General features: G+C 40.7%; 1 protein-coding gene across 10 annotated transcripts in view; it reads right to left on the bottom strand.

Moving 5' to 3' along the window:
* The window catches only part of DPF3 (double PHD fingers 3), a 189,372-nt gene that overhangs the window by 145,360 nt on the left and 26,514 nt on the right, over positions 1-17,498 (bottom strand). The window contains exon 1 of one of the 10 annotated variants that reach the window (XM_074542917.1): positions 8,977-17,103. The exons of the other annotated variants lie outside the window; for them this stretch is intronic. Within the exon in view, the coding sequence (XP_074399018.1) occupies positions 8,977-8,999 (23 nt within the window). The 5' untranslated portion in view covers positions 9,000-17,103. Of the gene's footprint in view, positions 1-8,976; positions 17,104-17,498 lie in introns of those variants that run through there. 10 annotated transcript variants of the gene reach the window in all.

Raw genomic sequence — 17,498 nt, forward strand, 5'->3', positions numbered from 1 at the left:
TCATGGGCACTTTAGGTGTTCCATACACCCTTCAGTACTTCACTCAAGAAGTGGCCTACCTTCAACTAGATTGTTTGTTTTCTTGGGGGGCTGGGTGTGGTCTGTGCTTGGTTTTGGTTGTGGTTGTTTAGGGTTTTTTTAATCTGTGATTTTGCTTCATAACTGGATTCCTTTGCTCACTGGGCAGAGAGTGAAGCAGGGCAACATACACAGACAATCAGGAGTCACATTAACAAGGAAAGCCTGAGACAAGACCACCCTCTGAGCACACTCCCTGGCAGCACAGGCTATGTGGATGCCCTTTGTACAGAGCTACTGTTTGCATAGCATAGAATATCTGTTTGCTAGGTCATGTTTAGGTGCCTCTCTGTACTTATGCAAAGAGCAAGAGGGCCTGGTGGCCTTCATAGAGAATTTACACGTGGGCAAGAGGAAACTACATAAATTGAGAGTAAGATGTAATTCAAATAACCATTTTTTTCCAAGTCAAAAAGTAGCTGTAACTGGCACACAAGCAGCTTAGAGTGTAAGTGGAAACAAATTCCAGGGTGTCATGGTTTAATCCCAGCTGGCAACTAAGTACCACACAGGCACTTACTCAGTCCTTCACTCACTCTACAGACAGCCTGCAGTGGGGATTAGAATCAGGTTAAAAAAAGAAAAAAAAAAAGTAAAACTCATGGGTTCAGATAAGAACAGTTAAATAATTGGCACAAAATAAAATTTATTAATACCAATACTAGTTCTTTTATTGCCAGCAACTCCACACAATCCACATGTCTTCCTGGTAGCCAGCTGCAGCGGCCCTGTGAACCCATCAGCAAGCGCTGGAAATATGCAATAATATGAAGAAGCAATTGCACATCTTTTGCCTTACATTTGCAATGTAGACTTGCATTCACATTGTCACTGCCCCCATATCCAGTAGGAGTATTCCACACGGAAGCACGAAGCAGATACATGAATAGAACCTGCTGATTTCCTCTGCTATGGTAAGGTTCTCCAAGGAACCTCACAGTCCCAGCTATTTCATTTGAAAAGTGTTTAGAAGTTTGTTAGTCAGACTTAGAGGAGCTTTGCACAAGCACCTGGGTCCTCTGCCCTACTTGCTGACCTGCAGCAGCTTTGAGGCAGAGCACTGATGCGATCCCAGCACTTGAATCCCGGCAGTGAAGGCCATCAGGTTGGTCTTCTTGGTCATGCTGCCAAAGTTTGTGTTTCATCTCTAAAGATTTCTCAAAAATGTGATATCTGAGAGCTCAAATGCCGATACATAAAAGGAGCACATCAGAGCTTCCTCCCAGCTGTAGAAAGTTGTGTGAACACCTAGCTAGCACACTGAGAAAGATGGATTTTGTTATTTCTTTTACCCAATGTGTACAGTGTCCTGGGATCATCTAAAGATATCTGATCAAGTGCCTAATATGCAATTATTAATCATTCCACTGAATGCCTTTAACTTTGAACAACAGAATCTGTCTTCTCATCAGAATTCAGGCATGCTACTGCACAGTATGAAGAGAGGACAATCACCTTATGTGCAAGTGCCATCAGTTGCCTTTCATTATAAATATTAACTTATAAGACATGTCTGCAAATGGCCACAGGAGCAGAAAGAGAGCCACATGGAAGACCAAAGGTCACCTATGATTGTGAATCTGAAACTTGAGTGGAAAATTCATTCCACAAACAGTGACCTAGTGAGAGAAAGAAAAAAAGGCAAAATGAAACTGCAAGAGAAGATAAAAGACAATAAAAATAATGCTTCTTCTAGTCAGATCAGACCACTGCAGATTTCCAAGGGGTTCACCCTGACAGCTTTGACACACACACCCCAAAATAATGAGTGATTAATAAGCATAGGAACAACGAATTAAGATTTTTTTTCCTCTAGAATGAATCTAATATAGGTTTTACTTCATACTCAATCTGAATGAGAGACCTATGAACAGACATTAGAGACAGTAAATTTCTTAAATGTAGTGCCCATTTAAAAAATCAGCATCAAACACTTTGCATTCACTCTCAAGCTTCAGCACTTATTTGGCACTTTATAACCATGTATCTCAAACTTCTCTTTAGGAAGAGACATAAAGGATTTATTTTTTTTTTTCCATAGGGAAACACTACAGTACAGACTTTGTCTGAAAATATACAGAAAGTCAGTGGTGTAGGCAGAAACTGAATGCAAGTCTCTGCATTACCAGTCTGGATCATGCCATTTCCTCTGTACAGAAGCCAAAGTGTATGTTTAATAAACAGGTTGTCTCAGGTTGTTGCAAGACCTGGGTGAACTGGCACACTGACTTCCCCCTAGGGTTGACATGCAGGAGCAAACATCGCAAAGAACAAAATAAAGCTCTGGTTATTCAGCCAGTAATCATAACTCCATCTTGCATTTCTGAGTCTCTTGTTTTGAAACTTCTCAAGGCCTTTCTTGCAACACTGCTAAGTACTATGTGACTGCCAGAGACCTTGAAACAAAAATGGCCATATCAGGTCAGACCAAAGGTCCATCTAACATGGTCTTAAACTTAGGCCATTATGGAATCCCTAAGGAGGCACACAAAATATGGATATAGTGATATTCTGCAGGAAATGTACTTGTATCTCATCCCAGCTTCTGGCAAACTGTGATTAAGATATCAAGGAATTCAATAGACATTGAAGGATCTACCTTCTGCAGTGCTGTGTTTTTTGAGCTCAGATAAACTTCAATATCCCATACATCCTATTGTAAAGAGTTTCACAGGTTTATTTAACATTTAGCAAAAATGTATCTCCTTTTGTTCCTTTTGAACTAGCCTCTTGAAAATCTTGTTTGATGTCCTAACTTTTGACTTCAAGAGGGGGAATGAACATAAATTCATCCCCTATTTGCCCCTTCCATGATGCTCCTGATCTCAGGAACCTCTCTCATTGAGAGAGACTTGGAAACCTTTTTACAGACTGGAAAACCCAAACCAATTTAGTTATTCTTCATACAGAAGTCATTCCTTTTGATCCTCCTTGTTTCTTTCCAAGTACATCTTTCAGCTTATTGGATCCTTTTCAACACAGGGAGACCAAACTGCTCGCAGTATTCCAGCATGCTTCAAACCTTGGACTTATACAGAATTACAGAAACATAGACTCATTTAGGTTGGAAAATATCAATAATGTGTCAAATATATTCTCATAGTAATGATGTTTGCTTTCTTTCCTTTGATACTAACTCCTAACATTCAGCCTGCATCTCTTCCTTCCTCTCTCCCTTTCTTTTAATTATTACCGTATTATTATCTTTACCTATTACTGAGCACAAATATCATATTTTGGTAGATCAATTATAACTCCAAAATTTTTCTCTTCAGTGTCAGTAACTAATTCTGTCTCCATTCCTGTATATATTAATTTGGGATATTTTTCCCTATGTGTCTTAATTTACATTTATCTGAACTGAAGATAACTAGTCATTTTAATGACCCAAATAATACAGTTTCATGGGGTTCTTCTTCAACATTTTGCAGCAACCTTGTGTTCTTCCCACATGGAGCATCCTTAGTATTATCAGCTTAGTTTGTCACCTCCTCTTCACATTCTTTCCCAGATCATTTGCATTTATCAGGCAGCACAGGCCCAGTTACTGATCCCACAGAGCCTCCATGGGTGACCTGACCAGTTGCTCCTCACCCATGTTTTGAAGGTTTTAACCAAGCATGCTTCAGGAAGACTTCCCAAGGCAGCTCAGGTTCTTTAAAAGCTCCAATAGAAGAGCATTATCAAAGCCATTTGCAAACCAGGCTGAGCATGCTGGTGGCTGCCAAGTGGGAGTGGCTGCCACTGGAGGAAAGCTGCCAGCTGCATGTGCCATTCCCATTTTCCCTACCCTCCTGGCTGGAAAAAGAGAAGCAGGAGTCACCCTCCCCTTGTTCTCCATCTCTGCTCTTCTTATTTCTTTCTTCCCCATTACTGGACTAGCACAGACCTTGACCCCTTATCCTTGGAGAGATAAAATGGAGCTCTGCTTGCCCTGCCAGGAAGCCCCAGACTCCCTCAGGGCACAGGCAGTCCCAGGGAGCACCAGTGCCACTGGAGTAGGGGATGCCCTACGTGAGCATGCTGATGAGGGATTTTGTAAGAGTTATTGCAAGAGTTATTACACACATAGAGGTATGTGCCCAACTTACAGCAGAACAAAATGCTTCACACAAGCAATGTCCCCTACTGTGTAGCCACAGTTTTATTACAGTGTAACTTTGATCACCATTCAAACAATCTCCAACTAAGGAAAGGCCTACCAATAGCAGGACTCCTTAGTGATATCCTGATATCCTGGAAAAAATAAGGATTGGGTGCAATATCAGTCAGTACCATCTTAAGTTCACCATCACATTTTATGTTCATACATATGTAAAAGGAAACATTGAGTGAAACTCTGAGCAAGCCTATCAGGAAAAAAACCCAGTCCATTAAACCCTTAAGTAAGAGATACTTCTTAGGGACCAACATCACTTTTAGCTCCTCTCTGATCTCTCTAAGTGTATCCCCCTCTGATGCCCTTCCTGGAGTGAAACCCCATTGATTCCCCTCTCTGGGATTATGTTCTAGTCTGCGCACAAACTGTTGCATAATGATTATTTCCCATTTTAAATTTCACCCATGAGAAACTGTTAAGAAATAAAGCAAAAAAAAAAAAAACTTCCCAAAATAAAGTGCCACTTAAATGTAAAAGTAGGAACAAGGAAGAATTTAAAAGATTTTAATTTAAAAACTTACTTGTGCCTTCTCTGTCTGAACTCTAACCTCCCATGAAGATGCAGCAGCAGGTCTAGCTGCATGTTGGCCTACTTAGAAACTACCAAAGCAGCACCATGTCACTCGGGGAGGGTTCTTCCCCCTCCCTATTCACTGGGTGGATTTTTTCACTCCCTTATTCCAAAACTAGTTTAAGTGTGATCCAGTGGAGACTTCCAGTGCCAGCTGTTCATTTATGAATGCTCTTGGTCTTGGTTTTGTCCTCTGAATTTTATTTTTTTAAATCATTCACAGATAGAAACTAATCTGAGGATATATGGCATCCAAAGCATCACAGAGCAGGTCCAAATCTCACACTAGAAAGATGAAAATTTCTGAACAGTCCCATCCTGAAATGGCTTAGTGAAGCAAAGTGCCTATAACAACTTCTGTGCAGGAATGTACTGGGAACTTTAAAGGCAGTGGCTGCTCTTTATCAACTCAATGTAGGGAACTACTCCGGATGAGCACAGCTCATCTGACAGAAGCAGTTTTGCAGGTGGCTCAAACTGGAAAATAACCACTAAGGCACAAGAGAATCATTTGAAAGCAGAGAGAATTAATTGTACAGTTGGTATTAACATATGGATGAAACATTGCTTTAAAAGTTCAAACAGCAACTGTCAGCTGAACAAAGTTGGCAGAGGAGTAACAAATGAGTTTTGCAATTGTGCTATTTTTACTATGCAATACCAATACTGTATAAAAGAACAAATGTTGTGTATAAGTTCAATGCCAAACCTAAACCATTGCTAACAGTGTTGTTATGATGCAATTAAAAAGTCACCATCATTATTTGCTGAAAAGGATTTTATCCCCCTCCCCAAGCAAGTGTTTTCATTACTGGAGTTTTACTAGGCATGTTTGTGAGAAAGAAAGGTGAAGGAAAAACCCAACTCAAATATTTAAAAACATTTAACTGTTCTGGCTCATTGACAACTGTATACTCTCCCTGTGATTTTTTAAGAGCTGCTGACGCCTCATGGAAAAAACTTTGAAAAACATATTATTGAAAAACAATTTTGCCAATGTGTCATATTTTCTGTCTTATCCCTTCTCTTGCTTTTCACTGGTAGAAGAATCCACATGAAAACAGAACCTTGATTCTTTAGGTAGACAGAATTTGGATCTGAGCTCTGCCAAAGCATGTGGGTGTTTGGATCCTGTCCATTAAAGACATTTAACTTCAGATCCAGGTTCAACCTTCAAAGCTCAAAAGAAGTGCTGAGATCCAGGATTTTGTTCTGACCCACCCCTGTTACTAAGAAGCTATCTGCTGTCTGTCCTGTCTGTTAAGCTATAGACTTCTGCTAAGGATCTCATAGGTGGCTACTGCTAGCAACATTTGCTGCCAAATTATAAGCATCAGGCACTACTGAATATCTGAGAATCTCAGAGAGTTTGAAAAATTCAGGAAGGGGGGGCGGAGGGAGGGTGGAATAAAAGGAATTTTCTCCGGTGGTACTGTTGTCTTGAAATAACATAGACTTGGTTTGTGTCTCACACTGGCATAACTTTTGGACTTCAGTGAAATCACACTGACTGAGTACAAACAAAAACCGCAGTCTGTATGAAGCTGAAGGGGTTTTTTCACATTCAGTGTGTTGAAACAACACATTCCAGTCCAGCCATAGAAGCTCCTGCTGCCTTGTAAGCACAGAAAATAGAGATTCACCCCAAATCTCCCACTCTGCAAATTGCTGTGAGTGGAAAAGAAGAGCAAGCCAAACTTGATCAGCTCAAAAAGATGCCAAACTGGACATAATTTCAAAATAGAATCAAATTTCACTATGGCCTTGGCTCTTTTCCTGATTTAGCTATGCAGGGCACAACAATGGAAATGCTGGGTAGATACCTTCCTTGGAAGAGGGCATACTTTTCATGTGACCTTGCCCCTCTTTTTATCAAAACACTTCTTACTTTCACTGACATTTACCCCAGGGACATTAAGGCAAAGTAAGAGAGGAAAACTAACATGCACACCACCTGCCTGCTCCAGGAAAACCTTTTCATCAGTGCATCTACTAACTGGGATATCTGAGGACGACTGACAGAAGTGCCCAGGGTTTCTGTTTTATTGCTGCCAAGTCATGAGACAGAACCCACAAACACAGGAGAAGACTGCAAAACTAGAATTTTGTGAGGGGCAAGCTGACACCTATCATATGCATTGGGAGAAAGAAGAAAACAGCACTAGTACGTAAGCAGCCTCCAGATTCCGGAAGTGCCATCCTCTTACATTGCGTAGTATCATAGTATTAGACAACTTGTCACACAGGCTTTAAAGGGCTACTTGATTTAATGAGAGAGAGATGAATTTGCTCACAGAACTCCACTCTGAAGAACCAGTGACTAGCAGGAAATTGATAGATGAAATAGAAAAAAATTACCAACTCTACTTCAAGTTCTCCACTGTCTTGCACTTCATGTGGTCATTTACATCTGGGCAAAGTGAATGTGTAACACTTCCAAACCAGAGAAGCAGTAATTTAAACTCACTTCCACTGCATTAGGCAGTGGAATCAGGTCCTCTCTTACAAGCAAAATGTCCCTGACAATGAACGATGAGTAAAATACAGGCTGTGTAATTCCACTTGTTCTGGAAAGCAGTCAATTTAGAAAGGTTACCAAAAGACAGCAGCAAAAATCTGCCCCTGAACTCCCAACATCTCAAGCCATAGCCTTGTCAATAGTACACAGGGTGCAAAAGATTATGGCCAGCTCAGGCCATTAGTTTCCTTTCTGGGCAGGAATCCCAGCATAACAGATACTTATGCATATTCTGTCCTCATTTTATCTAATTACAAATATCTCTCTAGGGATGGGGAGGGGAGAAGAGGTTTGATCACACAATTTTAGGTCACTTATGCAAGGTCTTGCTGGGATATGCATTGATCCAAAGACTGCTATATTTTAAAAGTTCCCAGAGTCCTATAGTAAGAAAAAAAGAGATATATGTATCATTTTTTCCTAATTCTATGAGTTTGTGAAACTGACCAGTAGAAAATGCTTGAATCACATACTGCTATAAATCAGTAAGGGGCATATGGAAATGTTTACAATGCAAGGACATTGATTAATAAACAATACCATGTTTTCCTAAACACCATGTGTAAATACATTCTTTCTTTCCTATATTATACCAAATATATGTATATATATGTGTTTATTACATACAGCTTTCTCTGAATAAGATCAAGAATGCTGAAGAAAAATGGAATAAGGTGATTTTAAAAAATCAACTTTATGTTGCTCTTTTGGATTTCTACTCAATGGTTGCAACTCTGGTGAAAGATGCAACATTGTTTCACACTGATGAAATCTTAAAATTTAGACACCATTGAATTAAGTAAAACAACTTGGTATTAAACAGAATCACCCTGGCTCTCCCTATATCCACACAGCATAAGTCTTCTGCAGTCCAAGAATAGGTACAAAATTGAACAGTACTCATCACCATCACAAAGCACCTCAAACCTGTTCCTTAAGCATGGGAGCAGCAGAACACAGCAGAACATCGGGAGTTTGTTGTAGAGAAAAATGCAAGAATTGTTTGAAACTCATATGGAAAGACTGGGGAAGTTATTGGCTGAATAATTTCCTTGGAAAAGGACATCAGAATTAAACAGACACCCTCCACAAGCAGAAAACAGTAGTAGCAGAATTTTAAAAATGGATCTTAAAGGTCAGGAAGTATAGATGGAATTGCCAAAGTCAAGAGTTATAACTTGCAAAAGCTTCTAAAAAACAGCAATATTCTTCATGCATCAAAATAAAACAAACAAAGAAAGTTCAGCTGGTTTGCAGTTAGAATGGTACATAGATTAAATACAATATAGGTACAAGCATAGAACTAAAGGAATGCTGTGCTTCTCTGGAATGACTGCCATGGAAGCCACAATGACATTTGTGCAGTCATGGCATAAATTCTGAATCATCTCTGCCCAAGAACTTCGACATGAAACCATACATTAACTAGCAAGTTCTTTAAACAGATACTGCACATCATGGTTGCTACTATATTACCAGAATATAACAAGCAAAATAAGATACTCATTCTTAACTGTTATAGAACACAAGCCTTGGGAATTATTTCAGAAAGGCCAACTGAGCTAGAGTTTACTAACACACAGTTTGTCAAGTGCAAAACAATCAAGAACAGTCTTGAATAAGGAAATTACAAAGATGCAAAATTGATACCTTATCACAGAGTAACTTGACATCTTGCTTCCACAGGATACTTCTTAGCTATTTGGACTTCTAGAGAATGTTTCATACAGTAGTATATGAGAAATTACTGAAAAAGTAGAAGATCAGAATTATTGAAAGAATGGTGAGAAGACTGTAAAACTACAGAAAGAGGGTTGAACACAGAGACAGTGCTGATGAGAAGTTACTTCTGGAGCTCTGGGAGCTGAAATCAGTATTTCCATTAATGGCCTTGGCACAAAAAGTGTGTGTGTTGAGAAAAGCTAGCCACTTACATAAGCTGAAGGGACACCAAGGAAATTAAAAGCATCAGACAAGAAGAATTGGATGGAGTGAATTCAGTATAAATTTCACTTAATAACTTGCAGATCATCATCTCAACGACAGCTGAAAGGACAGAGGAAGAAACACAACAGTATTAGTCTACCACAAGATAACTACGAACCAGCAGCACAACCACAAACAAATGCAAAAGCAAGGTTTTCCCAGAAGAGGTGAAAAAGAAAGTTATTGTAGGGGGCAAAACCACGTGGAACAAAGTACAACTCTGTCTACTCACACTCAAGAAAGTTGAATGTGAGTAATCCAAGCTGGAGTAGAGACAATAAAGACAATAAATACTTCAGCGACCAAAAGAAAGGAAAAGATAGCACAGACAGTCTAGTATATCAAAACAAAGACTGACAGGGCTTATAATAGTGTTGCACAAATGTACAAGTCATAGTGGAGAGAAAGACATGGAGGGAGGAATAGTATTTAAACTAACAACTCCATGCTGGCACCAGAACAAATGGGAATAAACCGGTCACAAGTAGGGCTAGGCTAGGGATTAAAATGCTATTTCCAGCCACCAGAGCAGTGGGTTCTGGAACCCTCCCAAGAGGAGTAATGGGAACAAATAGTCCAAGTGGGGATTTAAGACAAGGACTTTTCAGTTTATGAAAGAGATTATCTGACATGGTACCAGAGAACTGGACATAAGACCCAGGAACCCTTCTTTAAACCTAGATTTCCATTAACTGAGCCACTGTGGTCAATTTGGTCTTTGTCTGCTTGTCTGAAAGTGCCCACACAGGACCCAATTAGTGGCAACTAGGATGGCAGCCTTTATGATACAGGTACCTATGGAAACAAAACCAGGCTCACCCATACGCTCAAGAGAAAAAGCATAGACTCTTGCTTTAATAGGCACTCTAGCCCAACCTGACCTTTGATCATAGCACAACATGCAAGGAAAAATGTTCAAGGCACCCGTGGCCCCTTAGGTGCTTTGCCAAGGGACCACTAGTGCCAGCATCCAAACCATTCTTGCAGAGCCGGGTGCAGAACTCCCTTCAGAGGCAGCCTACATCAAACCCCGGGGCTGAGCATCTCCCAGGCACTCCAGCCTCTGAGAACTCACTGCCCTTTCATGAAATCCTGTTAGCCAAGTACTCAGAGAACTCTGCACTGCAGGTGCTGCCTGGAAAAACCACACAAGAACTACTGGCCAGCTTAACGAGGCCTTTTGGACGAGCAAAATTAAAACCCAAGGGAGGAAAAATGACAGAAGGCAAAAGAAATATCCAGGCTTAGCAGAATCTCCTCACACTAAGATGGAAATTTTCATGCAGCTTTGGGCCCTGTTGTAAAAAGCAGTACTTATAAAGACAAAAGCAATAGGTCAAACTCCTACAGCTCTGAAAATAGATGCATTGGAGGGAAAAAACCTGACAGGTCCTGATTGATAACCATGCTTGAGGGAAGATGCTCAAGGAAAACTGCAGTAAAGGCTGCAGGGAGTTACTTCTTCAAGACCCTGCTGCAGCAGAAAAGGCACATGTGGCTGCTAGAGCAGGAGATGGACATGGTTAATTGACTGGGAAAGTTTAGCAGAGATGAAAATAATGCAAAGAGCTCAGAGCCCAGGCGTGCAATTCTGTTACCAAGGGAAGGAATTCGGCTGGAATTGCAATCCATTTTCAGGCCAGAGCCTTTCCCAAAGGCAGAGTGCTCACCCCTCATCCATTCCTCTTCTTCTGTTTTGAGGGGTGCATGGAGGAGAAGGTAGCTAAAAACAGCAGCCTGGGAAATACATTGTCCTTTGAGGGCCAGCCAGGTTTCAGCTTTGCATGATGAGTGTGTTTTGCAGTGAGGAATTCAGAAGACGTGTCAGGAGTCAGCCTCTTCTAACCCTAGAACTTTGTGGATAAGTTAGTTGTGGAAACAAAACAAGAAAGTTAATAATAGGGGAGAAGAGAATTTACTTTCAGATCTCAGCAGAATGTGTACCTGAACCAGATATGTTTGCAATCTGGTCAGATGAGAATGCCGGGAGTTTAGTTACTGTGGAATTGCAGCAACAACACATAAAAATATCAATTCAAACAACTATTTTTTTCAAGTAAAGCTGACTGCAGGAGAAGATAGGAAAGATACAAACACAATCCACAGACAGATGACACAGATGATCTTACACAGTGATGTGCTGCCAACATTTGGATAAGCAGCACCCACCACTGTATTCCCTTCAGCTGGTGTCTCCTTTTCCTCGGTAAGGGAGGACTAGATCTGGGAACTTCTTAATTTCCTCTGCCATTTTAACAAAGGGGCTTGAAATACACAGACTTACAAGCAGCCATGTAAAACTGTTCTCTCACCAATGACTTTGAAATCATACTGAACACACTAGTGCACAACATTTATGTTTTGAAATGTGAAAGTAGTTGCCACTTGGTTCATTTCCATGGTAAAGTCTTTGCATCCCAAGTATGCCTTTATCACCTCTGGTCATAAATCACTGCCATTAAGGATGGTATAACTATAATTTTTGGTGAACTTCTTCCATCAGAACGAGGCAGGCAGTCTTAACTCACTTTCCTACTCCTCAGTTTGGTCATGAAAGTGCTAACAAGGAAAGATTCCCACTCACCTTCAAAACATCACTCTTATGCTCAACACCAAAAGCAAAGCAGCGTTGAGTCAACGGTTGATGGTGTGACTAGTGTGACCATCACCAAGTCAGACAGTGCGTGCCATTCTTCCCACAGAATAATGGAGGAAATTACACCACAAAAGGGACTATGATGCTTAATTAAAGCATGATTATAAAGCATTCTTCTGGCACAAAAGTGACACATACTTTACATTGCAAATAACATCCTATTTCTAATTTTTTCATGCTGGAATCTCCTGAAATCCTCATTGTAGGATATGCAAAGAGGAAATTCTAGGTGGGAGAAATTTGATACAGTCGCTTTCTGCTCAGTTTGAAGAAATTTCACTTGGTAGAGCTATTCACAGAAGGCCAAGCTAGACTTTTGCAGGTAAAGAGAGACCCTCCTTTAGACCTGTGTTTATACATAAGAAGTTAACTCAATTTTAGCAACATTCCATCTAGTCAGGCTGAGAAGTCACTAGAGTTAAACCTAACTGTGACAATGAGTTCATGACTTACCTATGTCACAAGACAAGTCAGAGGGCAGATTTAATTTAGTAGGCACTCATCTGCCATGCTGCACCCACAAAATAAAGCTGCTCTCCCTCTGCATAGAGGCAAGTCACTGAAATGAGTCTTGCTCCAAGACAGCCCCAAAATGCATCACCTCATAATCCCCATCCACCTCCAAAACACTCAGGTAGATCAGAGAGAGTCCATCCTTCCAGTCCAGAAGCCATTAAAGCCTCCCTTCCTCATCCTGTATGAGGGACCTGAAACAAACCTTTCATTTTGGGAAATGACTCAGGAAGAGCATGTGAGGAAGCAGAGCAACAAACAACACATAAGGCAGATATAAATCCAGATAAAGTATTATAATCATTAAAGGGTTGCTGCTCCCTGAAGGTTGGCAAAACGAAGAGAGTTAATTAAAAGCAATCTCCACACAGTGCTGAGCCAGCCTGCCCTGATAAATCAGCAGCCAGGACTGTGCTCATAGAGGTCAATGGGGGAAAGAGGTTGAGAGGCAGGGGGAAGCAAGGAGAAGATAAAACATTAGCTGAGACTACTGACAAAAACAAATTGAATCTGGTGACAGAAAATGGAGAAGAGTTTTCACCGTATTTCCCCCATCAACACTGTTTTGTTAGATTTCAACCTCAGGAATGCCTTTTTGTCACCAACATAACACCAGTAACCTGAGTTCCCATTCATTTGCATCAGCACAGGAGGAGAGAGAAGCAAGAAGCCTTTGTGGCCCCATCCTGCCTGTGGAGGCATTAACATCACTTTCATCCATATGCCATTAGATCACTGAAGGATAATATCACCAGCATTAACAGAAACATCAGTTTTGGAGAAGCAGATCCTAAAACATTAAAGGATTAGTCAGATATGATGAAGCAGTAGAAATTCCCATCACCAACCCTCCCCATCACATCTCCCATGCCTCTTAATTTGTACTATCCCTATAGCTATAAAAGGTGCTGATCTCTGAATTAAAATTGCGATCATGATTTAATCCACATTTCACATCAATAGGTATATGTTAATTAACTAAAAACGTTGAGAATAAACAATCACTAGAAAACACAAAAACCTACAGTCTTCAAAGCAGCTTTTAGCAGTTCAGAAAAAGAAGGCAAATACAACCAGGGTAACCTTGTAGACACAAGTGGGTTCATGATATAATTTCTGATATTGGACACTGGGTAGTGATTTTTCTGAACACTCAGGACAGCAGCTTCACACACAATGCCCACCAAAGGAGTTTAGCAGTAAAATAGCTTCATGAGCCACGGTTTCCATTATTCTTTATTCAAACTGCACAGGTTTTAAAGTAATCATAAAAATAAAATGTATTTGTCCCCATCATTGACAAAACACAGTCTTTCAGGAAACAATATTGAGACCAAAATACTTGAGCAGTCACAAATCCATGGATTACTTTCTTCAAAACTGTTCTTGAAATGGAAGTGGAATGAAATATAGACATGACTTTTCCCTTGAAGAAATAATACTAACTTTGTGTCGCGACAATAAGTTTATTTTTCACAGTGTTCACTGAATAGTGAATTATCTGGGCTATAAGTCCAGCCATTATGATTTTTCTCCCAACTCTTTGAGTAGTCACATTAGGTTGTGGATCCACAGGAATACTGGAAACTACAAAGTTGCTAGAAGCAGACCAAAAACTTCAGAAGCCTATGACACAAAGCGTTGAACTGGCGTTCACTTACTCTTCCAAAACATGAAAAGCACCCAAAACATTTTCAAGAGGGAATTTTATTCCAACAGCCATAATCTATCTTCCTGTGGCTCTCACAAAGCCAAGTCAAAGCATAAAAGCAGCATAAGCGCTGTACTTTGCATTTTGGCAGAAGTAGCATGCCCGCATCTGATCAGATCAAATCAGCCCTGCCAGATGATGCAGTAGGGCAGGCTGAAATTAACCAACTCAGGGCATGGCCTTATTTCACTGCTCTGCACCTGATTTTCTTTGCACTGTCCAACCTATCTAGATTTTTGAGAACTAAAAGGCAGGAAGCATTAAACCACGTGTTGGTAGAAAAGTTAGCACAATGTCTTAACAAAGGCTTTGTATATTGTACCACAAGCAGGAATCTGAGCAAAACCAAGGGAGAGAAACTAAGTTACATAGAGTTCCTTTCTTTTGCATACTAAAATTTCATACATGTTACTGTTGGAATTTTACACTCAGTTATGAAAATGATCAGAAAGCAAGTAGAAAGTTATCAGACTAATAGAACTCACGGTTTTGTATGAATGGAGAGATGATCCTCAGGTTGGATCAGTTTTGTCACAACAGGCTGTGACATTGAATATCACTTCCAGCCTTTCTCACCAGAAGAACACTGACGTAGTCAGTGTCCCCACTAACACCTGAGCAGGAGACTCTCTCCCAGCTACAGCTCAGCAGGACATGAAATTAATGCAGCAGGATTTGGCAAGAACACGCTGCTGATCACAGCCACCTAGTGCACACTCATCAGTCCCTCCCCTGCTCTTGCTGCTCCACTGGTTCCCTGTGCAGCCTCCCCTCAGACAAGGCTGGAGTGCCAGGAAAACCTTCCATGCGGCTGGATCGTGGCTCTGACCGCACCCAGCTCAGGCAGCTAACCTGGAAACTGAGACACGTGCTGCCATACTGCTGCTATTCCCCTCCTGCAGAGGATGCTGCTGGGAGAGGGGAATCTGCCAGCAGCTGTTGGGACACTGCTTTATTCTTTTCTGAGACATCTGCTGGGAATCTGTGCTTAAAATATGCTCTGCTGGGAAATAAACCATATATAACAATAATTTTTAAAAGTATCATGCTTTGAATAATTTAGGCTATTAAAGATAAATAAAAATTTTAAATTTTCAGTATTCAAGCATTCACTTACAATATTTGTGTTACATGTCACTCAGTTTAGACAGTGAAAACACACTGTGCAGTTCTCTTCTTTCTTTGGAAATAAGAAAGAAGAAAACCACTTTCTGCTTCTCATGCACTCGTCCAGCATATAGGGGTTGTTCCACAAACTGTAGAGGAATTTAAAAAAAAAGAAACACTTCCATCTGAAAATTTTTGGTTTTGAAAAAGAAAAGTATTCCTAAGCTATGATTCCTTTTAGATTGTGTTGATGAGATAGCTTTCCCTTTAAGAAACAAACCAGTTAAAAACTGAGACCTGCACTAAGGAAGTGATTAACACTCCTCAGTCTCTGCATCCTGGGCAAAACTGCCAGGCAAAGCCAGAAGAGCAGCACAGTCCTAATGAAGCCCTCAGAACAGGCCTCAAGCAACTCTGCCTTGGTGCTGCCTGTCTGCACATGGGAGTATATCACCCCAGACAGGGAAACCTCAGATCAGAGGTTGGTCTCTCCAAGGGAAAAAAACATCAACTCCCGGAACAGATTCATTCCACTCCTACAAGTCCGCAGGGATAAACAATACAGGAATGGTTCTTGCTCAAGGCAACATCACATACAGACAACACAGTGATGAGCCTAGAATAAATACCAAGATTGTAAAATTGATCTACTGAGCAAAGAAATTCAGCTGTGACATGAAAGACAAACCAGAGTGAGAAAATTCCAGATTTGGCAAATAACAATGCTAAAAGAAGGTTTATTCACAGCCGGTGGGGGCTTTGGAAGGCCTCATTTCAGGACAGAAGAGGTACAGCCAACTGTCATAAGCTGTAGAAGACAGGCATACAAGATGGACAAAGTCTGCTCTTGAGAGCAACCTTCAAATACCATCCTTCCAGTTTTAGGAAAGCAGAGGAGGAAATCAATTTTCATTAGGCTCCACAAAGGATGAGCCACACAACCTTCGCCGTGACTCAGACTGACACAGATCCCACTTTGTCCTGTGTACCCGACCTCTGCGTCAAGTATTCCTGCTTGGACACTGGGAATCCTGTCTAATGGCTACCATGCATCCAGCCATTGGACAAGTGCTTACCTTGAAATTATAACACCCTCCAAGAAATCATACCTTTAGGCCTCTGTAGCACAACCCAGATAGCTCAATATTGCTTTCACACACCAGAAATAATATGTTTTAAAAACTTTTTCTTCAGTGGCCATTTTGAGATACAGCCTCCATCCATCCACACATCTAGACAGACTGTGAAAGACTGAAAGACCAACAAAACAAAATTACAAAAGCACTGCAACAACTAATCATGCATAAGCGACTGGTGGAATCAGACATAACACTGTAACAAGCAACATGCCATTTATCAGAGCCTCTCATTTTCAAAACCAGCGTATCCTCAGGTCTTCTGAACTTTCCTTTTCTATCTTCCAATGACTTTGGTTTTACGCTTACATTTCCTTGTGTAAACACAGTAACATTCATCCTATTTTCTCTGAAAGCTGCTGCTGAGATATTAGAAAATACGGTTTTCATGTGGACAACAGTTTTGATTTGAAGTGTGTCACATTAGGGCTCATTTATGTTTTTAAGTAACATCAGAGCCACACTGGAATTGCTGTAGAGATTTTGGTACATGGTTTAACATGCCCAACAAACCCTGCTCTGTCAAGCAGAAGAAAATTCCCTTTTGCAAGGCCGCATTAAAATCACCTCCACAACACTTGTAAACAATGAACTGGCAACCTAACTGTCTGTCCATTTTATTGCTTCCACCTGCTGAAAGCAGCACAGCACATTACACTTTCACTTCAATACTAAAAATCAGTAACCAGATGCTTATGCAACAATGTCCACAAAAAAAAAAAAAAAAAAAAAAAATCAGTCTTCATCAGCACTTAATCAGGACATAGGGCTGTTTAAGGGATATGTAATGGGATAGAGGACCTTCAGTTAAGAGTCCCCACCCTGAGTTCACGCCAGAGTTATCACTAATGAAATACTCTTGCCATACAAGACCCCAAGACCCAGACTGGGCTCTTTCCAATGTGAAACAGAGATGTGAACACAGACCACTTCTTCACAGGTGTCTCATGACAGGAATTCATCATCACAAGCAAGGTCATTTGGCAGCCCAAAGGTTGGAGTTGGCTGTCAAGGCAATTTTATCTGAGAAGATACTGCAAATGGAAACCTAACTGCTGCTGTG

Source organism: Zonotrichia albicollis, chromosome 6, assembly GCF_047830755.1.
Source record: "Zonotrichia albicollis isolate bZonAlb1 chromosome 6, bZonAlb1.hap1, whole genome shotgun sequence".
Taxonomy (NCBI): Eukaryota; Metazoa; Chordata; class Aves; order Passeriformes; family Passerellidae; genus Zonotrichia; species Zonotrichia albicollis.